At 43.8% G+C, this 23,273-nt stretch overlaps 1 protein-coding gene across 1 annotated transcript; it reads right to left on the bottom strand.

Annotated features, from left to right (window-relative positions):
• Window positions 1–3,353: 3,353 nt before the first annotated feature.
• Window positions 3,354–21,215, bottom strand: LOC126234779 (trypsin-1-like). The gene is made up of 7 exons (XM_049943528.1): window positions 21,128–21,215; window positions 18,030–18,128; window positions 10,621–10,754; window positions 7,390–7,481; window positions 4,437–4,549; window positions 3,938–4,152; window positions 3,354–3,654 (listed from the first exon to the last, which is right to left on the bottom strand). Exons 1-7 carry the CDS (start codon window positions 21,174–21,176, stop codon window positions 3,511–3,513), a joined length of 846 nt encoding a protein of 281 aa, XP_049799485.1. The 5' UTR covers window positions 21,177–21,215; the 3' UTR covers window positions 3,354–3,510.
• Window positions 21,216–23,273: the final 2,058 nt, after the last annotated feature.

Here is a 23,273-nt window from a genome sequence, read left to right as displayed (position 1 = left end):
GGAAGGTAGGAGACGAGGTACTGGCAGAAGTAAAGCTGTGAGTACCGGGCGTGAGTCGTGCTTCGGTAGCTCAGTTGGTAGAGCACTTGCCCGCGAAAGGCAAAGGTCCCGAGTTCGAGTCTCGGTCGGGCACACAGTTTTAATCTGCCAGGAAGTTTCATATCAGCGCACACTCCGCTGCAGAGTGAAAATCTCATTCTGGAAACATCCCCCAGGCTGTGGCTAAGCCATGTCTCCGCAATATCCTTTCTTTCAGGAGTGCTAGTTCTGCAAGGTTCGCAGGAGAGCTTCTGTAAAGTTTGGAAGGTAGGAGACGAGGTACTGGCAGAAGTAAAGCTGTGAGTACCGGGCGTGAGTCGTGCTTCGGTAGCTCAGTTGGTAGAGCACTTGCCCGCGAAAGGCAAAGGTCCCGAGTTCGAGTCTCGGTCGGGCACACAGTTTTAATCTGCCAGGAAGTTTCATATCAGCGCACACTCCGCTGCAGAGTGAAAATCTCATTCTGCAATTAGTTTTATTCCTTTCACGCTGCTGTATGCAAAGTGTTGCTATCACCTATACATCGCTGTTCGTTTCAACATGATAGCAAAGGCGATACCAAGCACAATCAGCACTGATACGAAATGCTTTACCTCCCCAGAGCAACTTCTGGCAAATTTTCGCGATGAGACCAAATAAATTGTGCACCCAACGAAGTTCGAAGTCTTTTCTTTCTTTTCTTTCCTTCTTTCTTCTTCTTTTTTTTTTAAAAAAAAAAGCACCCCATCACCGCTTTTGCGACCATAATAACATTGCATTCAATCTACACTCCTGGAAATTGAAATAAGAACACCGTGAATTCATTGTCCCAGGAAGGGGAAACTTTATTGACACATTCCTGGGGTCAGATACATCACATGATCACACTGACAGAACCACAGGCACATAGACACAGGCAACAGAGCATGTACAATGTCGGCACTAGTACAGTGTATATCCACCTTTCGCAGCAATGCAGGCTGCTATTCTCCCATGGAGACGATCGTAGAGATTCTGGATGTAGTCCTGTGGAACGGCTTGCCATGCCATTTCCACCTGGCGCCTCAGTTGGACCAGCGTTCGTGCTGGACGTGCAGACCGTGTGAGACGACGCTTCATCCAGTCCCAAACATGCTCAATGGGGGACAGATCCGGACATCTTGCTGGCCAGGGTAGTTGACTTACACCTTCTAGAGCACGTTGGGTGGCACGGGATACATGCGGACGTGCATTGTCCTGTTGGAACAGCAAGTTCCCTTGCCGGTCTAGGAATGGTAGAACGATGGGTTCGATGACGGTTTGGATGTACCGTGCACTATTCAGTGTCCCCTCGACGATCACCAGTGGTGTACAGCCAGTGTAGGAGATCGCTCCCCACACCATGATGCCGGGTGTTGGCCCTGTGTGCCTCGGTCGTATGCAGTCCTGATTGTGGCGCTCACCTGCACGGCGCCAAACACGCATACGACCATCATTGGCACCAAGGCAGAAGCGACTCTCATCGCTGAAGACGACACGTCTCCATTCGTCCCTCCATTCACGCCTGTCGCGACACCACTGGAGGCGTGCTGCACGATGTTGGGGCGTGAGCGGAAGACGGCCTAACGGTGTGCGGCACCGTAGCCCAGCTTCATGGAGACGGTTGCGAATGGTCCTCGCCGATACCCCAGGAGCAACAGTGTCCCTAATTTGCTGGGAAGTGGCGGTGCGGTCCCCTACGGCACTGCGTAGGATCCTACGGTCTTGGCGTGCATCCGTGCGTCGCTGCGGTCCGGTCCCAGGTCGACGGGCACGTGCACCTTCCGCCGACCACTGGCGACAACATCGAGTACTGTGGAGACCTCACGCCCCACGTGTTGAGCAATTCGGCGGTACGTCCACCCGGCCTCCCGCATGCCCACTATACGCCCTCGCTCAAAGTCCGTCAACTGCACATACGGTTCGCGTCCACGCTGTCGCGGCATGCTACCAGTGTTAAAGACTGCGATGGAGCTCCGTATGCCACGGCAAACTGGCTGACACTGACGGCGGCGGTGCACAAATGCTGCGCAGCTAGCGCCATTCGACGGCCAACACCGCGGTTCCTGGTGTGTCCGCTGTGCCGTGCGTGTGATCATTGCTTGTACAGCCCTCTCGCAGTGTCCGGAGCAAGTATGGTGGGTCTGACACACCGGTGTCAATGTGTTCTTTTTTCCATTTCCAGGAGTGTATCTTCACGTTCATTAGTAAGTTATTACTTGGTGTAGCATTTGCTAGCTGCCAGTTACGGCTGTTTAGAAATATAGAGTTTCTCATGCTTGAGGATAGTGTTGTGAATTGGCAGGAGCCAATTCACGGGGTTTGGAGGAAGCCGAAAGGCACGCGTTTAAGCTCACGCAGACTGGCGTGAGGTCTGGAACAAGGTAAAGTAATTATAGTAGCCAAAAATAGTACATAGCTTCTGGAATACTTAACTTTAATCCATAATTGGTGAACATCGGTCTGACGGTACATGCATCACAAGATAAATAGCAAATGATAATGGCGCCTTGCTAGGTCGCAGCAAATGACGTAGCTGAAGACTATGCTAACTATCGTCTCGGCAAATGAGAGCGTAATTTGTTAGTGAACCATTGCTAGCAAAGTCGGTTGTACAACTGGGGCGAGTGCTAGGAAGTCTCTGTAGACCTGCCGTGTGGCAGCGCTCGGTCTTCAATCACTGACAGTGGCGACACGCGGGTCCGCCGTGTACTAGCGGACCGCGGTCGATTTAAAGGCTACCACCTAGCAAGTGTGGTGTCTGGCGGTGACACCACAGATAGGTCATTCATTGTAACTAAATTATGTAATGTTGTTTAAGTCTTACTTTATATTTCTGCTGTGATGTGTTTTCTGTTGTTAAGTGTTTCCAAATATGGAATGACTGGTTTTATCCTTCCGACGAGAGTGGATATGCTGCTTATGCCTTGTTTAAAAGTTACTGTCCCTGCTATACCTCTAATAAAGAGTTAACAATAGTCTCTTGTATTCAAGTTAGGAAATGCCTGCTCCAAGATTTTGATAGTCATAATTGCAGCAGTTGTTGTATTCGTCTTTTGTTTATATATATATGCTAAACGGACACGGTTTTTTTCCCTCCTACGTTCATGCGTTTAGTGTTAGAGAAGAGGCACAATGAGAATATTTTAACTTGTCTGTCTCAAATTCAACAAATACTATTAAAAATATCTAATGATACGCATCATACTACTAAAAAAACTTCTATGTGGAAGTTTTTTTAAGTACGAGTTACGTCTTATGTTGCACAATCGTTAGGTGTCTGTAGGAAATTTAAAAATGCAGCAAAAAATGAAGAGCAGTTCAAGAATGGTAATTTTATTACAATTGTCTCAAGTTCCATGATAGTTCCTACGCTGATAAAGTACAGTTCAACTGAATTTCAGCTTGTGGGTGGCGGTTTATTAAAGGTACATGTCTCACAGCACGCAAGTCGCTTTACACACGCAAAGTGCCCGTTCAGAGATTTTGTTTGATGAAGTCTATGTGGGCAGACACTCTTGTGTAGACGGACGGAGCGCCTTGGTATCCACACGGGTCTATTCCCCAGGAAACCACGCCGATCACCTCGTTGTTCATCACCAGTGGACTGCCGGGGTCACCCTGAGCACACAGAACCAAGAGATGAAGAGTGCAGGTGAAAAATTTCAATATTTCTAGAAAAATTGAGCTCAGCAAATTTTATAGGCACAAACATCAGACATCATATAGCGTCACGATTAAAATAATTCCTATGTTCTGAACCGAATGTCAATACAGGCATAACCACATTCTTCGTCATTAGAAGGAAAGTAATCGTAGAATCGTTAGACTGGCATTACAAAATTAGAATAAGGATGACGTACTGTGGAACAAATGAAAAGAAACACGGAAACTAGTTACTTACATCGCAGACGGAGATTTCATCATAGACAGGACCCGTACAGACCATAGTCTCCGTAAGCGGATTATCGGGCGGAAATTGTTCTCCGATATCCAGATTGTCTATGTCTAGTTTGCATTTGCTGTAGGAAACGATGCTGACGTCGAGAGTCTGCAGAATATCAGGAGTGTCGTCGGTATACGTTTTACCCCAGCCAGTAACGACCGCTTCAGATCCAGCTGCAAAAAAAAAAAAAAAAAAAAAAAAAAAAAAAAAAAAAAAAAAAAAAAAACGGAAAAGGAAATCGTAACGTCTATAGCATACAGTCAGTAGTTCGTGTACCTAGATCATATTAATGGGACTCTTTACGTAACTGAAATAATTGCGTACTTCAATACAAACTCTTCTCTAAAGACAATCTTTGACTTGAACCTCCCAGCTACATACATATTACTGTTTTAAATATTCTAAACTAAGATCAGAACAGTATAGTTCCTAGAATAACGGTTATTATTTTACATACATTCAGGGATTGAATCGGCGCTGGGCAAGCCGATGATTTGGACGTAATCGTTCAGAGTCAGTGGGGACTCCAACATAAAGACAGCGATGTCGTGTTCAGCTACCTCGGTACCGCTAAAAAAGAAATAATTGTTTCCTGGTTACATCAATTTGTGAAGTGATTTCCTGGAACACTGCTTTATCAGTGTACGTGTCACAAACAAATATTTATGTTGAAACGAACATGTGAGATTGACAATCAGACCAGTTGTGTGATTGGATTGAAGAGTTCCTAGATAACAGAATGCAGCATGTCATTCTCAATGGAGAGAAGTCTTCCGAAGTAAGAATGATTTCAGGTGTGCCGCAGGGGAGTGTCGTAGGACCGTTGCTATTCACAATATACATAAATGACCTTGTGGATGACATCGCAAGTTCACTGATTCTTTTTGCGGATGATGCTGTGGTATATCTAGAGGTTGTAACAATGGAAAATTGTACTGAAATGCAGGAGGGTCTGCAGCTAATTGACGCATGGTGCAGGGAATGGCAATTGAATCTCAGTGTAGACAAGTATAATGTGCTGCGAATACATAGAAAGATAGTTCCCTTATCATTTAGCTACAATATAGCAGGTCAGCAACTGGAAGCAGTTAATTCTATAAATTATCTGGGAGTATGCATTAGGAGCGATTTAAAATGGAATGATCATATGAAGTTGATCGTCGGTAAAGCAGATGCCAGACTGAGATTCATTGGAACAATCCTAAGGAAATGCAATCCGAAAACAAAGGAAGTGGTTTACAGTATGCTTGTTCGCCCATTGCTTGAAAAGTGCTCAGCAGTGTGCGATCCGTACCAGATAGGGTTGATAGAAGAGGGAGAGAATATCCAACGGAGAGCAGCGCGCTTCGTTACAGGATCATTTAGTAATCGCGAAAGCGTTACGGAGATGATAGATAAACTCCATTGGAAGACTCTGCAGGAGAGACGCTCAGTAGCTTGGTACGGGCTTTTGTTGAAGTTTCGAGAACATACGTTCACCGAGGAGTCAAGCAGTATATTGCTCCCTCCTATGTATATCTCGCGAAGAGACCATGAGGATAAAATCAGAGAGATTAGAGCCCACACAGAAGCATACCGACAATCTTTCTTTCCACGAACAATACGAGACTGGAATAGAAGGGAGAACCGATAGAGGTACTCAAGATACCCTCCGCCACACACCGTCAGGTGGCTTGCGGAGTATGGAAGTAGATGTAGATGTAGACAATATTGGGCCTTCTAATGTTGATGTAGAAGTATTGACATTCATCACTTATGTTTTCAACACATGACGTATAATATCGCTACTCTAAGTGGAACAATATACAATTTTGCAAGATTGGGTTTATTTTGCCACGAAAACTGTATAAAAGGGTGATAATAAAGTAGAAATAAAGTAAAAAATACAGAAGGTAAACAGCTTCTACACGCGTAACCATAGACAATAATGTTCTCCGAGTTTTCCAACTTAAAGGATTTGCACATACATTCTGCTAACTGGTTAAAATGTTCAGTATGGGGTGTGATCATCTCTGGCAGCAACACAGGTCATGCGGTGAACAATGTAATAAATCTCATTAATCTCATGTTGAAGCAATAACGCCCATTCTTCCTGCAGAGCTGCTCGCAAGTCTTGGGGAGTGGTTGATGGATGCTGAAGTGAAGCAACCCATCTCCACAGTGAATCGCAGCCGTGCTCTATGGGGTCAAATCAGATGAGCGAGCAGGCCACGCCTTACAGGCAATACCTTCTGTTTCTAAGAAAACCTCAACCACCCGTGCTCTATGAGGTCGGGCATTATTGTCCATTAATACAAAGTCCGGGCCCACAGCACCTCGCCGCAACTGCAAACGAGATCCCAAGATCTCGTCACGATACCCTACAGCAGTTAAGCCTTGCCGATTCACCCGTACAATTTCAGGAAGTGCTGTTCGTGTGGTCAAGATAATCCCTGCCCACACTATTAGGGACCCTGCTCGATATCGGTGTCTTCCCACAAAGTCTCGGTCCGGAAATCGTGTTCCACGTTCCCTCCAGACGCGAATACGTCGAGAATCACTCTCCAGACCAAATGACTCACCTGTGAAAAGAACATTGGCGCACTGTTCAACAGTCCAGGTGGCATGTTGACGACTCCAGTGTAGACCTCTTCTGAGAAGACGCGTGAGAGGTACACTTACAGGAAGTCTCCGACATTGAAGACCACTCTGCCGAAGGCTCCTCTACACCGTTTGGCTCAGTACAAGGCGTCCAATGGAGTCTGCGAGGTCAGATCCCAGTGTCTGTGCTGTACTAAGGTGGCACCGCTGTGCCCTTACAGTCAAATAACGTCCCTCTCTTTCTGATACCGTGTGTGATCGACCCTGCACTTTGGGGTTCAGTTTCCATCTCTACAACATGTCGACACAATCGAGAAACAATAGAACGATTCACATGAAGCCATCGCGCCATATCAGTTTATGACTATCCTGCTTTCTTTCTTCCTATGGCTCCCCACTACAGGGATTCTTGTAGGCACCTTCTCTGTGCTATACGGCACTGACTGTGACTGTGTACGACTCGATTGTGAATGTGGGACTACCCGACAAGTACTACCCCGTTTGTTGGGCGCCGTGACGTCATCACTGGCGAGGTTGTCTGTTGACGGGAGTGTCATCTGCTGTGCAGAACACGGTCGTACGGGCATCCGTTGATATGATTATATCGTGCCTTACACGCAGGACGGGGAAATAGTGGTTCGTTTCTTTAATGTTGGACATCGGTGTATTTCCCTGCAGTGACCCTAAAATGATGAAGTGGCATTAAAGCATTGATTTGTATCGACAAATGTATCAAAAGGTAGTTTTCACGATCAATCATTCATAGAATATGAAAATAACGAAATTTTGTCATCGACCTTTTAGAGATAGTTCCCATGTAGCGTACTCACCCAGGATAGTCAGGATGCACGATCTGCTCCGAGACTCGAATTTCCTGCTCGCTACCTTCGTCAACACTCATGTCGAGTTCTCCGGCCACTGCCTGTGAATGAAATGTTACACCGACAATCAGGTAATAGTTTTATGTCACTTAGTGTAGGCTGGCAGGGCTGCATATTACTAAAGGATGTTTGGTAAGTGTACACTTAACCTTCTACCTCTTTCCCTTTATTGTTATTTAACTCTTCGTTTCAGTACTCTATCATCACTAAAATAGCCCACTGCCAACAAACAGAAACTAACTTACAAGATAGAGTTGGTCGTTGGTCTAAAAACTGGAATACATCTTACAAATGGATAAAAAAATTGTAAACCGTTAGATACAGGGTGGTAATTATTGAACTGCATGAAAAAAAACCGTAAATTAGTTACAAACTACTGCATGCACACACTTTATTCAACATGTTAACGTCACTAGAGATATTGGGATTTAGATTATGACATGTTCGATATGCCTGCCATCAATGTCGATGATGTGGCTCAGTCGAATATCCATATTCTGTATGACCCTGAAGTGTCGAGTCATCGATGCTTTCGCCGACTTACTCAATGGATGTTTTCGGCTCAGAAATGGTTTTGTGGTTATTGCTGTACACCTTGTCTTTAATATAGCCCCACAAAAAGGACTCGTGTGTGTTCAGATCCGGAGAATATGGCGGCCAATTGAGGCCCATGCTAGTGGCCTCTGGGTACCCCAGACACAAGATGCGGTCCCCAAAGTACTCCTCCACGACGTTAAACACTCTCCTGCTCCGATGGCGTGGAGCTTTATATCCGTCACTGATAGAATGGGACTTTCAGGATCAGTAAATAGTGCCATTGAATATCTGAAACTAGCCTTCACAAATAGCTTCAAGTACATGAATATATCACTCACTTCACCAAAAGAAATAACTTCCATAATAAAATCTTTAAAAACAAAGCATCGTAGTGGGTACGATGAAATATCAACAACGTTAATTAAGGCATGTTCTTGTGAGTTTAGTACAATTCTAAGTTACTTGTGTAACTTATAACTGGGTCAATTATAACTGGGAAATTTCCTGACTGGCTAAAATATGCAGATGTTAAGCCTCTATTCGAGAAAGGGGATAAAGAGATACCATCAAACTACAGACCGATTTCACTTTTGCCAGCATTCTCAAACATTTTAGAAAAAGTAATGTACAGGCAGCTGCTCAACCATCTGATCACAAATAACATATTATCAAGAACACAGTTTGGATTTCTGAAGGGTTCTGATATCGAGAAGGCTATTTACACCTACAGTGAAAATGTACTTAATTCATTAAATAACAAATTACAAGCAGCAGGTATTTTCTGTGATATGTCAAAGGCATTTGATTGTGTGAACCACAACATCCTTTTAAGTAAATTAGAATTCTATGGTGTCACGGGCAGTGCTGCAAAATGGTTCAAGTCATACCTCACTAACACGAAACAAAGGGTGTCAGTGCAAGGGACTGGTGAATTAAGTCATCAGTCATCATCAGAATGGGAAGAAATTACATGTGGTGTCCCACAAGGATCCATGTTAGGGCCATTGCTTTTTCTTGTGTACATTAATGATCTCTCATCAGTTACACTGCCAGAAGCAGAGTTCGTTTTGTTTGCAGATGACACAAGTATTGCAATAAATAGTATGTCAAGTGTAGTTCTAGAAAGATCTGCTAATGATATTTTCATGGATATTAATAAATGGTTTAAAGCCAACTCACTGACATTAAACTTCGAAAAGACTCACTATATGCAATTCAGAACCTGTAAGAGGTTTCCACCCAGCATATGCATAAAATACGAAGAAGAGCAGATAGAAGAGGTTGACAGTCTTAAATTCCTGGGATTACAACTTGATAATAAATTCAGTTGGGAAGAGCACACCACAGAACTGCAGAAACGCCTTAACAAATCTGTATTTGCAATTCGAGTATTAGCAGACATAGGCGACATAAAAATGAAAAAGCTTACATACTTTGCCTACTTTCATTCCATAATGTCATATGGTATAATATTTTGGGGAAACTCTTCAAGTCAAACAAACGTTTTCAGAGTCCAAAAGCGTGTAATACGTATTATTTGTGGAGTAAATTCACGGACGTCCTGTAGAAGCCTCTTCAAAGAACTGGGTATACTAACTACTGCCTCTCAGTATATTTACTCCTTAATGAAATTCGTCCTAAATAATATATCTCTTTTTCCAACAAACAGCTCAGTTCATACATACAATACCTGGAACAAAAATGATCTGCACAAGGACTTAAAAGCACTTACTTTAGTTCAAAAAGGGGTCCATTACTCAGGAACACACATCTTCAATAATTTGCCAGTAAACATAAAAAATTTAGTTACAAATAAAGATCAGTTTAAAAGGAGCCTGAAAGACTTACTAGTGGCCAACTCCTTCTACTCCATTGACGAATTTTTTAATAGAAACAAATGATGTATTGTATATATTCATACTATTAGTATTGTTATTTCAGCTTTAAAAAAATTGACATGTTCCACATCCACGAGGATCTCCTCAGCCCGGATCTATGGAACGAAAAACTAATCTAATCTAATCTAATCTAAGCTCCATCTTGTCGAAATCAGGGACACTTACAATAACGGGGATGAAATCATCTTCCAAAACCTTCACGTAGCGTTCGGTAGTCACTGTGTCGTCAAGGAATATATCAACGGTAATTCCGTGAAAAGACATTACACGGCACACAGTCACCCGTTGGGGATGAAAACACGTCTCTATCGTGAAATGCGGATTCTCAGTCCCTCAAATGCGCAAATTTTGGTAACTGACGAACCCCTCCAAATGAAAGTGGGCTTCGGCGCTAAACCAAATCCACATGTCCATACTAATCCCCATCATGCCCCGAGGCCAAACGCGCAGTTTGAACGTCCTAACATAAACAGTTCAGAAGTTAGAAGGATTTTATTTCATGTAATTCAGTTGTTGTCAACCCGTATTTACGCCCAAGTTAATGGAGAACGTGAAATTGCTCACAAGTACTACCGTCTGTATAAAATCGTAAGTGGTATCGTATTTTCTCTGAATAATAAAATAATATTCCATAATTTCAGAACATGGTGTTCATTAGGTCTGTATAAAGCCTTAACACTAGCGAATTTCTGAGGAGGAAACATAACGCGGTTACAGCGTAGCGTTCTGTTGTAGACATACTCACGATGTAGTATCCATTGTCAACAGCGCACTGTCCTGCGGTGAGGACGGCGCTCTCAGAGATGATAGAGCCGCCACAGTTGTAGAACCGGGAACCCGACACAACGAGCTGCAGTGATACCATGTATGGATACTCACCTGCGAAAAAAAGATCCGCGTCACATGAGGTGCAATACCTGTGCTTGAATGCAGAGGATGCGTTGGTCATTTCTGTTGTCACTGTAATTTGTTAAATAGGATGACAACAACATGGAGTCACTAGCTTGCTTGCTAGGTCTTCGTGGGACTTACTAAGGTAGGGTATCCAACCATTTCTCAACACAGTGTTCGCAGTGTGTTCCTTCTGGGTGATTGGCACGAATACTCCAAACGCATTACCACACCACAAATTGTCCCACAGATGACCCTCCGCCGTTATAATACACCTCAAATTAACCTTGAAAGGAAAAAAAACTACGCATTTATCAAACTGAACATCCAGTTACAAATAACAGCGATTTCACTGCTGCATGCAGTGATGTATTTTTATCTGCTGGAAATTTTATTCTCGACACCTAATTTTTGTCTCAATGAGATTAACACAGAAGTTTGAGTGATTTTAAGTGCGGACAATTATTCATAATTTTAGTTACAAGAAGAATAACCCTGTGTTTGATACTCTCATTCGAACTCACTATACCGTGGCTTCCAGTCATGATGTGATAATGTGATGGTCACTTGATACATGAGAATTTAAGGCAATAGAATGGTAGATGCAGCACCACAGCTATTCTGAAGTGGCAAATTGTTGGAACGTGTAACCTTCACTCAGTGGAGAAACTTGCGTCTGCATTCGAAGGAGATGTAGTGATGGGGAAAACTGCTATCATTGAAAACACACATCTAGCGTGGTGTACCGCCTTCTAGCCACAGAATGGAAATGACATCTTTTGAATAAATCTCCTCCCGATAGGCATCATCTATATTCACAGGGTGAACCCCTACAATCGCCTCCGCAGCTGATTTTTCAGCGTTTATGGCTAACATGCGGAAGACCCGATTTCGGTTTCCGGTACTGCCAAGGCTTCTTCCGTGTTCAGAGGACTGTTACGGCATATGCCATGACTTACGATACTGAGGAGCTATCTGAATGTGAAGTAACGTCTCCAAGGACTGTTAAGTCGTCAACACGGCAGGGAGAGCGGTATGTCGACCACATGCCCTTCCCTATCGCAGCCTCGTGCCGCAGAATGGCACAGGATGACATGGCGACCGGTCGACATCCCTTGGGTCTTCAGGACCTGAACGAAGAGCTCGTATACTTTATGTTCATTTGTTGAGCTTTATTGCGGAGGGGCAACTTTATTTGTTTGGGTGTTTTCTTTAATCGAACGTCTTTCCTCTCTTGGTGTCTAAGACTTTCAGATAGATCGTGTAAATGCATTCAATTGCATCTTTGTTGGTTCATGTTTATTGCTCTTTTGACTGTGAGGAAACTTACGCCACTGCTAAATACATCACTAGAATTACTTATAACTTGCTGTTCAAAAATTCTTATTCACTGACGCAAAAAAATGGTTCAAATGGCTCTGAGCACTATGGGACTCAACTGCTGTGGTCATAAGTCCCCTAGAACTTAGAACTACTTAAACCTAACTAACCTAAGAACAGCACACAACACCCAGCCATCACGAGGCAGAGAAAATCCCTGACCCCGCCGGGAATCGAACCCGGGAACCCGGGCGTGGGAAGCGAGAACGCTACCGCTCACTGACGCAAATCGGGCACAGCACATCATCAGATTTTTTTTTTTTTGTCGTCAGTCGTCTGACTGGTTTGATGCGGCTCGTCACTAATTTATCTTCTGTGGCAACCTCTTCGTCTCAGAGTAGCACTTGTAACCTACGTCCCCAATTATTTGCTGGGTGTATTCCAATCTCTGTCTTCCTCTGCAGTTTTTGCCTTCAATATATCTCTCTAGTACCATGGAATTCATTACCTGATGTCTTAACACTTGTCAAATCATCCTGTCCCTTCTCCTTGTAGGCATTTTTTCCACATATTCCTCCCTCTCCGATTTTTCGGAGGACTTCATCATTCGTTACCTTATCAGTCCACATAATTTTCAACATTCGTCTGTAGCACCACATCTCAAATGATTCGATTCTCGTCTGTTCCGGTTTTCCCACAGTCCATGTTTCACTACCATACAGTGCTGTATGCCAGACGTACATTCTCAGAAATTAATTCCTCTAATTAAGACCTGTGTCTTGAACAAGAATGGCCTTTTTACCAGTGCTAGTCTGCTTTTGATGTCTTCCTTGCTCCGTCCATCATTGGTTATTTTGCTCTCTAGGTAGCATCATCTACTTCGTGACCATCAATTCACATGCTAGGTTTCTCGCTGTTCTCGTTTCTGATACTTCTCGTTACTTTCGTCTTTCTTCAGTTTAGTCTCAATCCATATTCTCTACTCATTATACTGTCGTTCCATTCAGGAGGTCATGTAATTTTCCTTCGCTTTCAATCAGGATAGCAATGTCCTGAGCGAATCGTATCATTTATATTCTTTCACCTTGAATCTTATTTCCATTCCTGAACCTTTCATTTATTTACATCATTGCTTCTTCGATGTACATATTCAACAGTAGAGTCGAAACACTACATCCCTGTCTTACACCCTTTTTAATCCAAGCACTTCGTTCTTGTTCGTCTGCTCTTATTATGCCTCCTGACACTTGTACATATTGTATATTACCCGACCCTCTCTGCAACTAACCCCTATTTTTCTCAGAACACTTCTTACAGGTCGATAAATCGTATAAACGTGTCTTGATTTTTCTTTAGCCTTGCTTCCACTGTCAACTGCAACGTCAGAATTGCCTCTCTCTTATCTTTAGCTTTCGTACAGCCAAATTGATCATGAGAACATAGGAAAGCCGAGTATAGAGTCACATGTATCACCCGTCAGCATCAGAAGTCAGTTTTGTTGTGCACGAGACACGTCAATAAGTAAGAAATTGTGAACAGCATGTGACCAGTTATTCTAGCAACCCATTCACCAGTGGTGTAAGCCACAAGTTAACGTAACCGTCGAAGGCCTGCTACGCGACTCCATTCGCCCATCGAGTCTTCAGATTGTACCATAGAATCCCACGTTAGAGATCATGGGCTTGTCCGTTCAGTGCGTAAATAACAACAACTATGAAATATGTCTATTAGGTACTACTCACGGTGACGCTCTTAACACGGCATATCAGTTACATTTTAAGCGTCGCAAATTGTCCCATAAAACTTGCCTCAGTAGCATGACTAGCGTTCAGTATGTAAACCAACACTTTTCTGCCTCGGCTGTTTTCGATTGGAAAAATCCGGAATTTCTTGTGGGACATCGTGGAATATCCCGCTTCAGTCTGTGTAGTTTCATGAATTTCCGTCAGATGGCGGCACTATACGCAGCCTTCAACATAACGTCTGTAATGGAGGTGCATTACAAGGAAAGAGCTGCCACTGAATTTCTTTTACCAGAAGGCCAGAGCACGGCAAATATTCATAGCTGCTTGCAGAATGTCTACGGAGAGCTGGTAGTGAACGAAAGCATGTGAGTTGTTGGGCTAAGCGTTAGTCAGCACCGCAGAAAGGCTGTGCAAATGTATCCCATCTTCCGCGTGCCGGCCGGTCGCACACAGCTGAAACTTACGCAAACAATCCTGTTGGTAGAACATCCGCAACTGAGCATTACAGCAGAGGTTGAAAGTACCGCTTCAGTTGTAAATTACTTTATTTTCACACGACCGGTTTCGGACTGTTATAAGCCCATCCTCAGGTGTCGTAAATGTGCTCATAGGCAGCACACCGCGCCTCGTATACGCGGCGCTCGGGGACCACAGCACAGCTACGACACCTGAGGATGGACTTATAACAGTCCGAAACCGGTCGTGTTAAAATAAAGTAATTTACAACTGAAGCAGTATTTTCAACCTCTACCGTAACTTACGCAGTGTGTTCGCTCCCACAAAAAAATGCAAAAGAAGTTCACCTTCTCCACGACAAGGCCTCAAATACGTCTGTGCACTCGAGAGCAGCTCAAAAATCTTCACTGGTCTGTTCTTCCTCATCTACCCTACAGCCCGGACCTCGCACCTTCCCACTTCCATCTGTTGTTGAGTGGTACTTAAGTAAATAAATTAGTGAAATCAAAGTGAACTAGAAATTAGAATATAAATGAAAAACTTGGTTTAGTTTAGAGAGTTACATACTCGCAAACAGCGGGCAGAACAGCAGAACAGAAGAGACAATGACCGTGAAGTCAGCAAGTTCCACATAAGTGGGCGCTGTCGATTTAGCCGTCAGGGCATCGCCCGACCGGCTCACGTGTCTCTCAGTTGTCGTATGTGAGCAAAGGCCCTCGCCTACATCCCAAGAGCCAATGACCGACGTTAAGAAGATTCTTCGAGAAGCTTTTCAACGTGACAGAAGAGGCAATGACCGGCTCACGTGTTTCTCAGTCGTCACATGGGATCAAAGGCCCTCGCCTACATTCCAAGAGCCAATGACCGACGTTAAGAAGATTCTTCGAGGAGCTTCTCAACGTGACAGAAGAGGCAATGGCCGTAAAGTCGTTCACCTCCAGTAAATTGAAGTGAATAAATACGCGAGACGCAGTGGGCCAGACAGATGAAGACGGAGACGAAGACGGAGACGGAGACGGAGATGAAGACGGAGGGAGACGGAGACGGAGACGGAGACGAAGAAGACGAAGAAGTAGCAGTAGTTTTCAGTCAGTTTCGGTGCTAAAGACCGACATGCAAGAAGAGTCTACATCATGCACAGACGCACCAAGTCCGCCGCTGTAATGGAATAGCAAGCAGCAGCCGCGGCGCCAGAAGACAGAAGTTAAAAGGTATTTGAAGTCTGGTTTTTACATACCCGGGTGACTCGTGAGGACGGGAAGGAGACGGCCTCACATCAGTAGTCATCTGTGAGCTGGGATGAAGACCTGACAGCCGAAGACTGGCAAGCGGGAGTCCGTGGTTCGAGTCCGCCACACTGGCCTTCCCCCGCCGCGCCGCTCCGCTGGCCGACGCAGAACACACGCGGCCGCTTAGAAAAGAGAAACACTGGGACGCGACACCCAAGGTATCATCCGATGCACGATTTCGCTCGCAATAATTAAATGGGCCACCTCGCGCTGCGCGTCTCCAGTCAACTGGGCGAGACGGTGACACGAGATACACACCGCTACGCGTAATCAGACGCCGCCGCCGCCGCTGCCGCAGCAGAAGACTTCACAAACGACACAGCTGCCGCTCTCCGAACCAGAACATTCTGTAAGATACAGTTGTACAAATCTTCAATAAAAGTTATCTTATGTAAAAATGATGTTTCATTCGACATCATACCCGAGCCAAGGAAGAACCCACCCTGCCCACATGTTGTTAAGAGAGAAAAGTTAATTTATTTAATATTTTCACCCTGACAGAATGCTTTAGAATGCTCATCCTGACAATTGACTTGCATCAAAAGAGAAAACCCAGTTACATTTAGTGACAGAAGTGTCACATTTAGTAACACAACTGTTACACTGTTTTGCCCAATGAAGGAGGGACTCCACAGGAAGCAGTAAGTAGATGATGAGGAGGTTTATAATGCAGCAAGACATTGGCTACAGCGACGACCGGTAAAGTGGTACCAGCGGGCATACAGGCTCTCTCAGTAAGGAGACGTAAGAACGTCTCATCAAACGAAGATTGTGTTGAAAAATGGGAGTTTGTAGCCAATCACTGGGGAATAATATGGTGCAATCGAATTCTGAATAAAACCAATCTGCTTTCAGAAAAAAAATCTATTTTATTACTTGCCGCAAAACCCTCCTACGTTTAACAGCCCAAGTACGACGCATGTGTGTGACTTAGATTCCGTTACTAGATACTGAGCAGTGTTTTGCAGTTACGAGCGTCACTCCAAAACAAATGCACACTATTTTTGTAAAAATACAGTTTTCATTCTGCATGTGTCAAAGTTTTGCAGTGTGTAGATACATCCTTCCCGCTTGTTTTCAAACTTAGTTCAACCTGTTGCCGTGAGTGGCGCCGTTACATCATGTCTTCAAGATGGCTGCTACACTTGACGTTCGTCACAAGCAACGTTCTGTCATAGAATTCCTGTGCTGTGAAAACGAGACAGTGGTTGTTGTGTACATAGTTCCCCGTAGTCAGCGCGTACACAACTTTCCGAATAGAGCGCGCCCCGCTAAGCACAACAGCGCAGGCGCAGCGCTCGTCCGTCTCCGCACTACGAGATGGCGCTGTCTTAGAGACGGACCAAATTCCGCTTCCGCCGATCCGCGTATTAATATGTAACGCAGCCAATGAGATTGCTGCTAATGTAGGACCTTTTCTCCTCGCGGATCACACTCGCGCAGTGATACCTGAAAGCTCGAGGTATTATAACGAGTGTACAGACCTCCGAGTAGTCAGTCTGATTCAGCTGCATTAGTCGGCATTTGTCTGTACCAGTCTATAGTCAAGGATCAGTCTGCACCTAATAAGATTACCATATTCCTGTACATAGCCATGAAGATAAATGTATAGATACTTTGTCAAGTATCAGAGATATGTGAGGATAAGATTAACGTATAAGACCAAAGTAACTTCAGATTGTCAATTGTAAATAGCATCCAGAACCAAGTTAAGTTATTTTTATGCTTGTTATTATTTTAATAAATGTGTGTGAAAATTAATCAAGTTCTGCTAAAAGTTGGTCACCGTCATTCTGCTACTCCAAGCGTGCAAGTGGCATTTCTATCGTCTGACCTAACGGCAGAAGATAAACACGCCACGATAAGACTACGTGACATATTGCTGACACTCGCCTACTTCGTTAGAGCGACAAGTCAAATAATCTGATGGTGTGTGTACCGAAGGTATTACAGTACGCACACCACAGTGGGAAACATCCACAAGAGGTTGGAAAAGGTGTATGGAGATTCTGCTGTCGATCGCAGTACCGTTAGTCGGTGGGTAAGCAGGTTACGTGATGAAAGCGGGCTCCAACAGGTTGGTCCAGAATTTTACCGTGCGGGTATACATGCGCTGGTTACGAGATGGCGTAAGGCAGTTGAGAGGGATGGAAATTATGTGGAGAAGTGAAAATATTGTTCCTGAAGGAAGTATCTACACACTGTAAAACTTTCAAACGTGTAGAATAAAAGATGGATTAAAAAATAGTGTACTTTTTTTTTTAGTGACCCTCGTAGTATATGGAGGCCAGCAGATGATATTCTAGTGACAAAATCGAATCGGCAACACCGGCTTTTTGCTATGTTACTGATCGCAGTTACGTAGTCGGATGCACTGTCCTGTATAACCTGCCTCCTGCGCTTTACTTGACGGGTTGTCGCAGGGGGGAGTGCCTAAAGATATGGAAGCTCACCACTTTTGGCGTCGTATCCCCCGACGATGCGACCCCTGGAGACAGCGAAGCGCCTGCTGGGTCCAGTGTGAGGCAGACGACGCACTGGCAGTGTCCCACCTGCAGACAAAGCACCCATCGCTTAGCGAACTCTTCAGACTCTGAATCAACCACCAAACGCAGTCTACGTAGTGTTTATACTAACTTAAAAATAAACTGAACGGAAATCAGAGCAGGAATCTTAAAGGGAAGCGTTCTTGCAACTTAACCGTTGAAGTAAGCTTCAGCAATCAACACAACAGTTATGTCTGCCGGTCATTCCTGCCCACTCCACCCAGCCTCCCCTGGCGGTCTATCACAGTGGATGAGACAAGCATCGTAGGGAGACGCGTTCGAATGCAAACGATGAATACGATAGAAAAAATCAGTGAGGGGTGATCCTGTAGGTTGCTAAAACTGAATAAATTTTCAGCTGCGAAGTTCGATAAATGGTTCAAATGGCTCTGAGCGCTATGGGACTTAACTTATGAGGTCATCAGTCCCCTGGAACTTAGAACTACTTAAACCTAACTAACCTAAGGACATCACACACATCCATGCCCGAGGCAGGATTCGAACCAGCGACCGTAGCGGTCACGCGGTTCCAGACTGTAGCGCCTAGAACCGCTCGGCCACCCCGGCCGGCGAAGATCGATAAAATCATCGTCTTATACAAATTACCTGTTTCGGTAATTCTTTGTTTCCGTCTTCGGATCTGCAAAAGATGGGACCAAAAGAGGTATGATACAGCAACTAACAAAACAGCATACATAATCAGGTCCTAAATGTTCAATGCATGGAATAACAACTTACCTAGGTTTACATCATTACACAATCTTCACCTTTTTACAGTAAGTGATGCTAAACAATGAATGTCCCTGTTGGTATCGTGAACTACATTAGAAGCTGACAAGTTAGTTTTACAATAACAGCTATAGCCACACAGTTTTTGCACCAATTACAACTGCTCTCATTCATTACTACTTTACAACTGACAGATCCTAGCGTAAACACTCTTAGTGACATAAGTACATTAGATGACGTAGTGGTGGTACAAATCTATATTATCATCTCACATTAGATTAACGTACGGACCTACTATTCCATATAACTACATATGCCTAAATTATTATCATGACATAAAAGCCAAGACAGTATTCAACAGTTCAAAGAAACAGTCTGTAAAATCACGTGCAACATTCATAAAACATAATGTATATTTAAAACTTTTTATATCACTTTAGCAAATGATTATTGGTTGTCATACTATTTGTGATCTTGCTTAGAGAAACTGGTAAAGAATTTTTAAGAATTATTAAAACTATTTAAAAAAATAATTCGGAAATTATATAATAAAATCTATCTACAGACTATGTTTTATAAATATAGCACATCCTTCTCAAGGCAGTTTTTTTGTAAATGTAGAACACTGACTTGGCTTATATACTGATGTCACAAAAGTTATGGAATACCTCCTAATTCCACGTCGGGCCTCCTTTTACCAGTCGTAGTACAGCAATTAGACATGGCATGGACCCGCCGTGGCCAAATCATCCGCTCAAACTGTCCAGAATGTTCTTCAAACCAGTCGCTAACAATTTTGGCCCGATGACATGGAACTTAAAAATTCTATCGTTGTTCGGTAACGTGAACCCTTAAATGGTCTCCACATAGCCGAACACAGCCGTTCCCAGTCAATGATCGGGTCATTTTCACCGGAGGACCCTGTCCATTCCGTGTAAACACAGCTCACACCATTAAAAACGGGATGCTTAACTGAATCAGTAGCTTTGCAGGCCACACCATTATGGAGCCAACACCAGCTTGCTCATTGCATTGTTGACAACCTGGATCCACGGCTTCGTGGGGTCTGCGCCACACTCTAGCCATACCATCAGCTTTTACCAACTGAAATCGGGTTTCATCAGTCGTCGAGGATCCAACCGGTATGGTGACAAGGCGCCGCAAGTGATGTCGTGCTGTTAATAAAAGCATTCACGTTGGTCGTCTTCCGCTATAGCCCATTAACGACAGATTTCGCCGCACAGTCTTAACGGATACGTTCCTCGTACGACAGACGTCGATTTCTGCGATTATTTCACGCAGCGCACTGCAACTCAACGCAAACGCCGCTGCTCTCGGTCGTTAAGTGAAGACCGTCGTTCCACAGCGTTGTACGTGTTGAGAGGTAATGCCTGAAATGCGATATTCTCGGCACACTCTAGAAACTGTGTACCTCGGAATACTGAAGTCCGTGATGATTCCCGAAGTGACATGTTCCATGTGACTAACTCCAATTACCATTCTGCGTTCAGAGTCGTTTACTTCCCATCGTGCGCCCGTAATCACACAGGAAACTTTTTCACATGGATCACTTGAGTACAAATGACACATTCGGGAAGACGACGGTTCAATCCCACGTTCGGACATCCTAATTTAGGTTTTCCGTGTTTTCCCTGAATCGCTCCAGGCAAATGCCGGGATGGTTCTTTTGAAAGGGCACGTCCGACTTCCTTCGCAGTCCTACCCTAATGCAATGAGACCGATGACCTAGCTGTTTGGTCTCTTCCCCAAAAACAACCCAACCCATCAAATGACAGTTCCGTCAATGAACTGTTCTTTTATACCTTGTGTATGGTTCAAATGGCTCTGAGCACTATGGGACTCAACTGCTGAGGTCATTAGTCCCATAGAACTTAGAACTAGTTAAACCTAACTAACCTGAGGACATCACAAACATCCATGCCCGAGGCAGGATTCGAACCTGCGACCGTAGCGGTCTTGCGGTTCCTTGTGTATGACACTATCACAATCTGTATACATGGATATCACTATCCCACGACTTTCGTCGCTTCAGTGTATGTACGCGATGAAACAAATCAGTGCCTGATGATCTTGCAGGGTACTGTTAGAGACCTGCTCGAAGACCTCACTGCAGAAACACTGTACGCAAGAGGATTCTTCCAACACTTTAGACCTGATTTACTGTCCGTTTCAACTTGTCGTAAAAGCTGAGCTCAGCTTCTGCCCCACTGACTTTTAATCACATTGCTGTGTACTGCTCAGCTGCAAGTACTCACCCAACACAAAGGCAACGAATGCCAAGACGAGGAGCGTCTGTCTCAGCATCTTGAAGAGTACTGGTCAGGACAGCTTGGATGGTTTATCTGCACGCCTGAATCCATGGCTGGTGACCTTGTATTATACTGGCGGACATGATGATTAGCTGATATGATTAGCATCTAAGCTTATCTCTGGTAGTTCATCAGCATCGTAGCAATTAACTGTAATGAGAAAAGTAATGGTTTTGCGATATCGTGTGATAGCTACTTGTCTTGTATGGTGTTAATGACAAGTCGATTGAAATTTAGCACTAGATAATACTTTCGAGGAAGCAAAGGATCATATATTTCACTTCTGTATCGTGCAAGAATGTGAAAGTCCTTTTCGGTTCTCCAAAGTTTTATCGCTTTTTGTTTGAAACACCATTTTTCAGAGCGTCAAGCACTCTAGAGCCTCGACTGACTGATCGATTCATTAGTTTATTTTTAAATGAAAGGTAATTACATTTAGGGTACCTTAGCGAGCGTTTTTATTATTCGTATTTTAAATACTTATTTAAAACATTTTGACTTAGAAAAACATGCCAAAAATTTGACATTTTTTTCAAAGAGCTGCCATTTTTTGTGATATTTTCCAAACCACCATCGTCATAGCCCCCAGATAATTTACCAATATATAATTTCTATGGGTTTCAGAAATAGCCAAGAGTCTCTACAACACTTCGTGCAAATCATGACGCGACATGAGCCACATACTTTCACAAGGGCTGCAGCTGCCATTTGTAATTTGTTATAACTTTTTTTCATACACGAATATCTGTATAATGAAGTTGTAAAACCGACAGTGTAATAAAAACAAACCTTGTATGAAAAAAGTAATTGTAAACTTCGCTTATTTTTCGCGCCTTCCGACCAACACTCCCCCCCCCCTAACGAACGTTTGCCGGATCCGCAGTCCAAGGGGTACATCATCTGTCGTATCCAAACCGTAGGCTCTCATCGAGTATCTCTACTGCACCACGTCACTGGACGTCACCACCGACTTCGAGGGACATCAGCGACAACCAATCCAAGGACATTCCATCATATAGTGACGGAAACAATGCTATCACCAAGCCACGCACCCAAGAAATATTGTTTTATTTTTTGTAGCGAGTGCAGATGATCTGTTTGTTCATATAGTAAATAAGGCTCTATTGTCCTGGCTATCTGGGTTTCCATATCTTCTAGCGTGCTCCTGCACCACTTGGACACTTCTAACGGTATTTTTGAATCCGTGTTGACTGTGTGGCAACAGATCGTTCTCTTCGAGGTAATTCGTATTGTTCGAACTCATTATATGTTCCAGAATCCTACTGAAAATCGACGTCATTAACATGGGTATTAATTCAGTGGACTACTTATATCTCCTTTCTTGAGCAATGGTAGGACCTGAGCAACTTCTCCGGCTTCAGATACGGATCTTTGAACGAGCGACTGGCTGTATTGATTGTTAAGTATGGAGCTATTGCATCAGTATACTCTGAAAGGAACGTAATTGGCATACTGCCTAGACCAGAAGACTTGCTTTTATTAAGTGATTGAAGTTGCTTCACTACTCCGAGCATATCTACTTCGAAGTTATTTTGGTAAGAGCTCTTGATTCGAGTTATGGAATATATACTTCCTCTTCCTCGGTGAAGAAATTTCGAACAACCATGTTTGGTAACAGCTAGAATTAAAAAAAAAGTAAAAGTTTCGTAGTTGATGGAGAATGCATGTAGTCAGCATAGATGAGTATGATGTTCCACCGTGATGGACGTTTATCTCAAAACGTAGTCTGGTTCCTGTATAATCACTTAAGCATGTCCCCACTTCCTTCTTCCTCCTATCCCATACCCCACCCCAGATGTTTATACCACTGCTTGCTACATGAGTACGAATGACGTTCTTGATAATTTGTGTAAATGCGTTCGGCCTTTGTTTAACTAGATGATTTCCCCATGTACCTGGTGATACTAGGCTCTGTTTCACGTTATGAATATAATGATGCTATTGTTGCTTTGAGTTGACACTGTAGGATCATGTTCTTACCTTTATCATGTATGTCTCGACATTGTTTACATCTTTGATTGACCATTCGGTATGTGTTCATTCCTCTCCCCACGTTTCCTATAATCTTCCA

Source organism: Schistocerca nitens, chromosome 2, assembly GCF_023898315.1.
Source record: "Schistocerca nitens isolate TAMUIC-IGC-003100 chromosome 2, iqSchNite1.1, whole genome shotgun sequence".
In the NCBI taxonomy this organism is placed as follows: Eukaryota; Metazoa; Arthropoda; class Insecta; order Orthoptera; family Acrididae; genus Schistocerca; species Schistocerca nitens.
The sequence above is the reverse complement of the archived record's forward strand: the minus strand, read 5'-3'. Positions and strand labels throughout refer to the sequence as shown.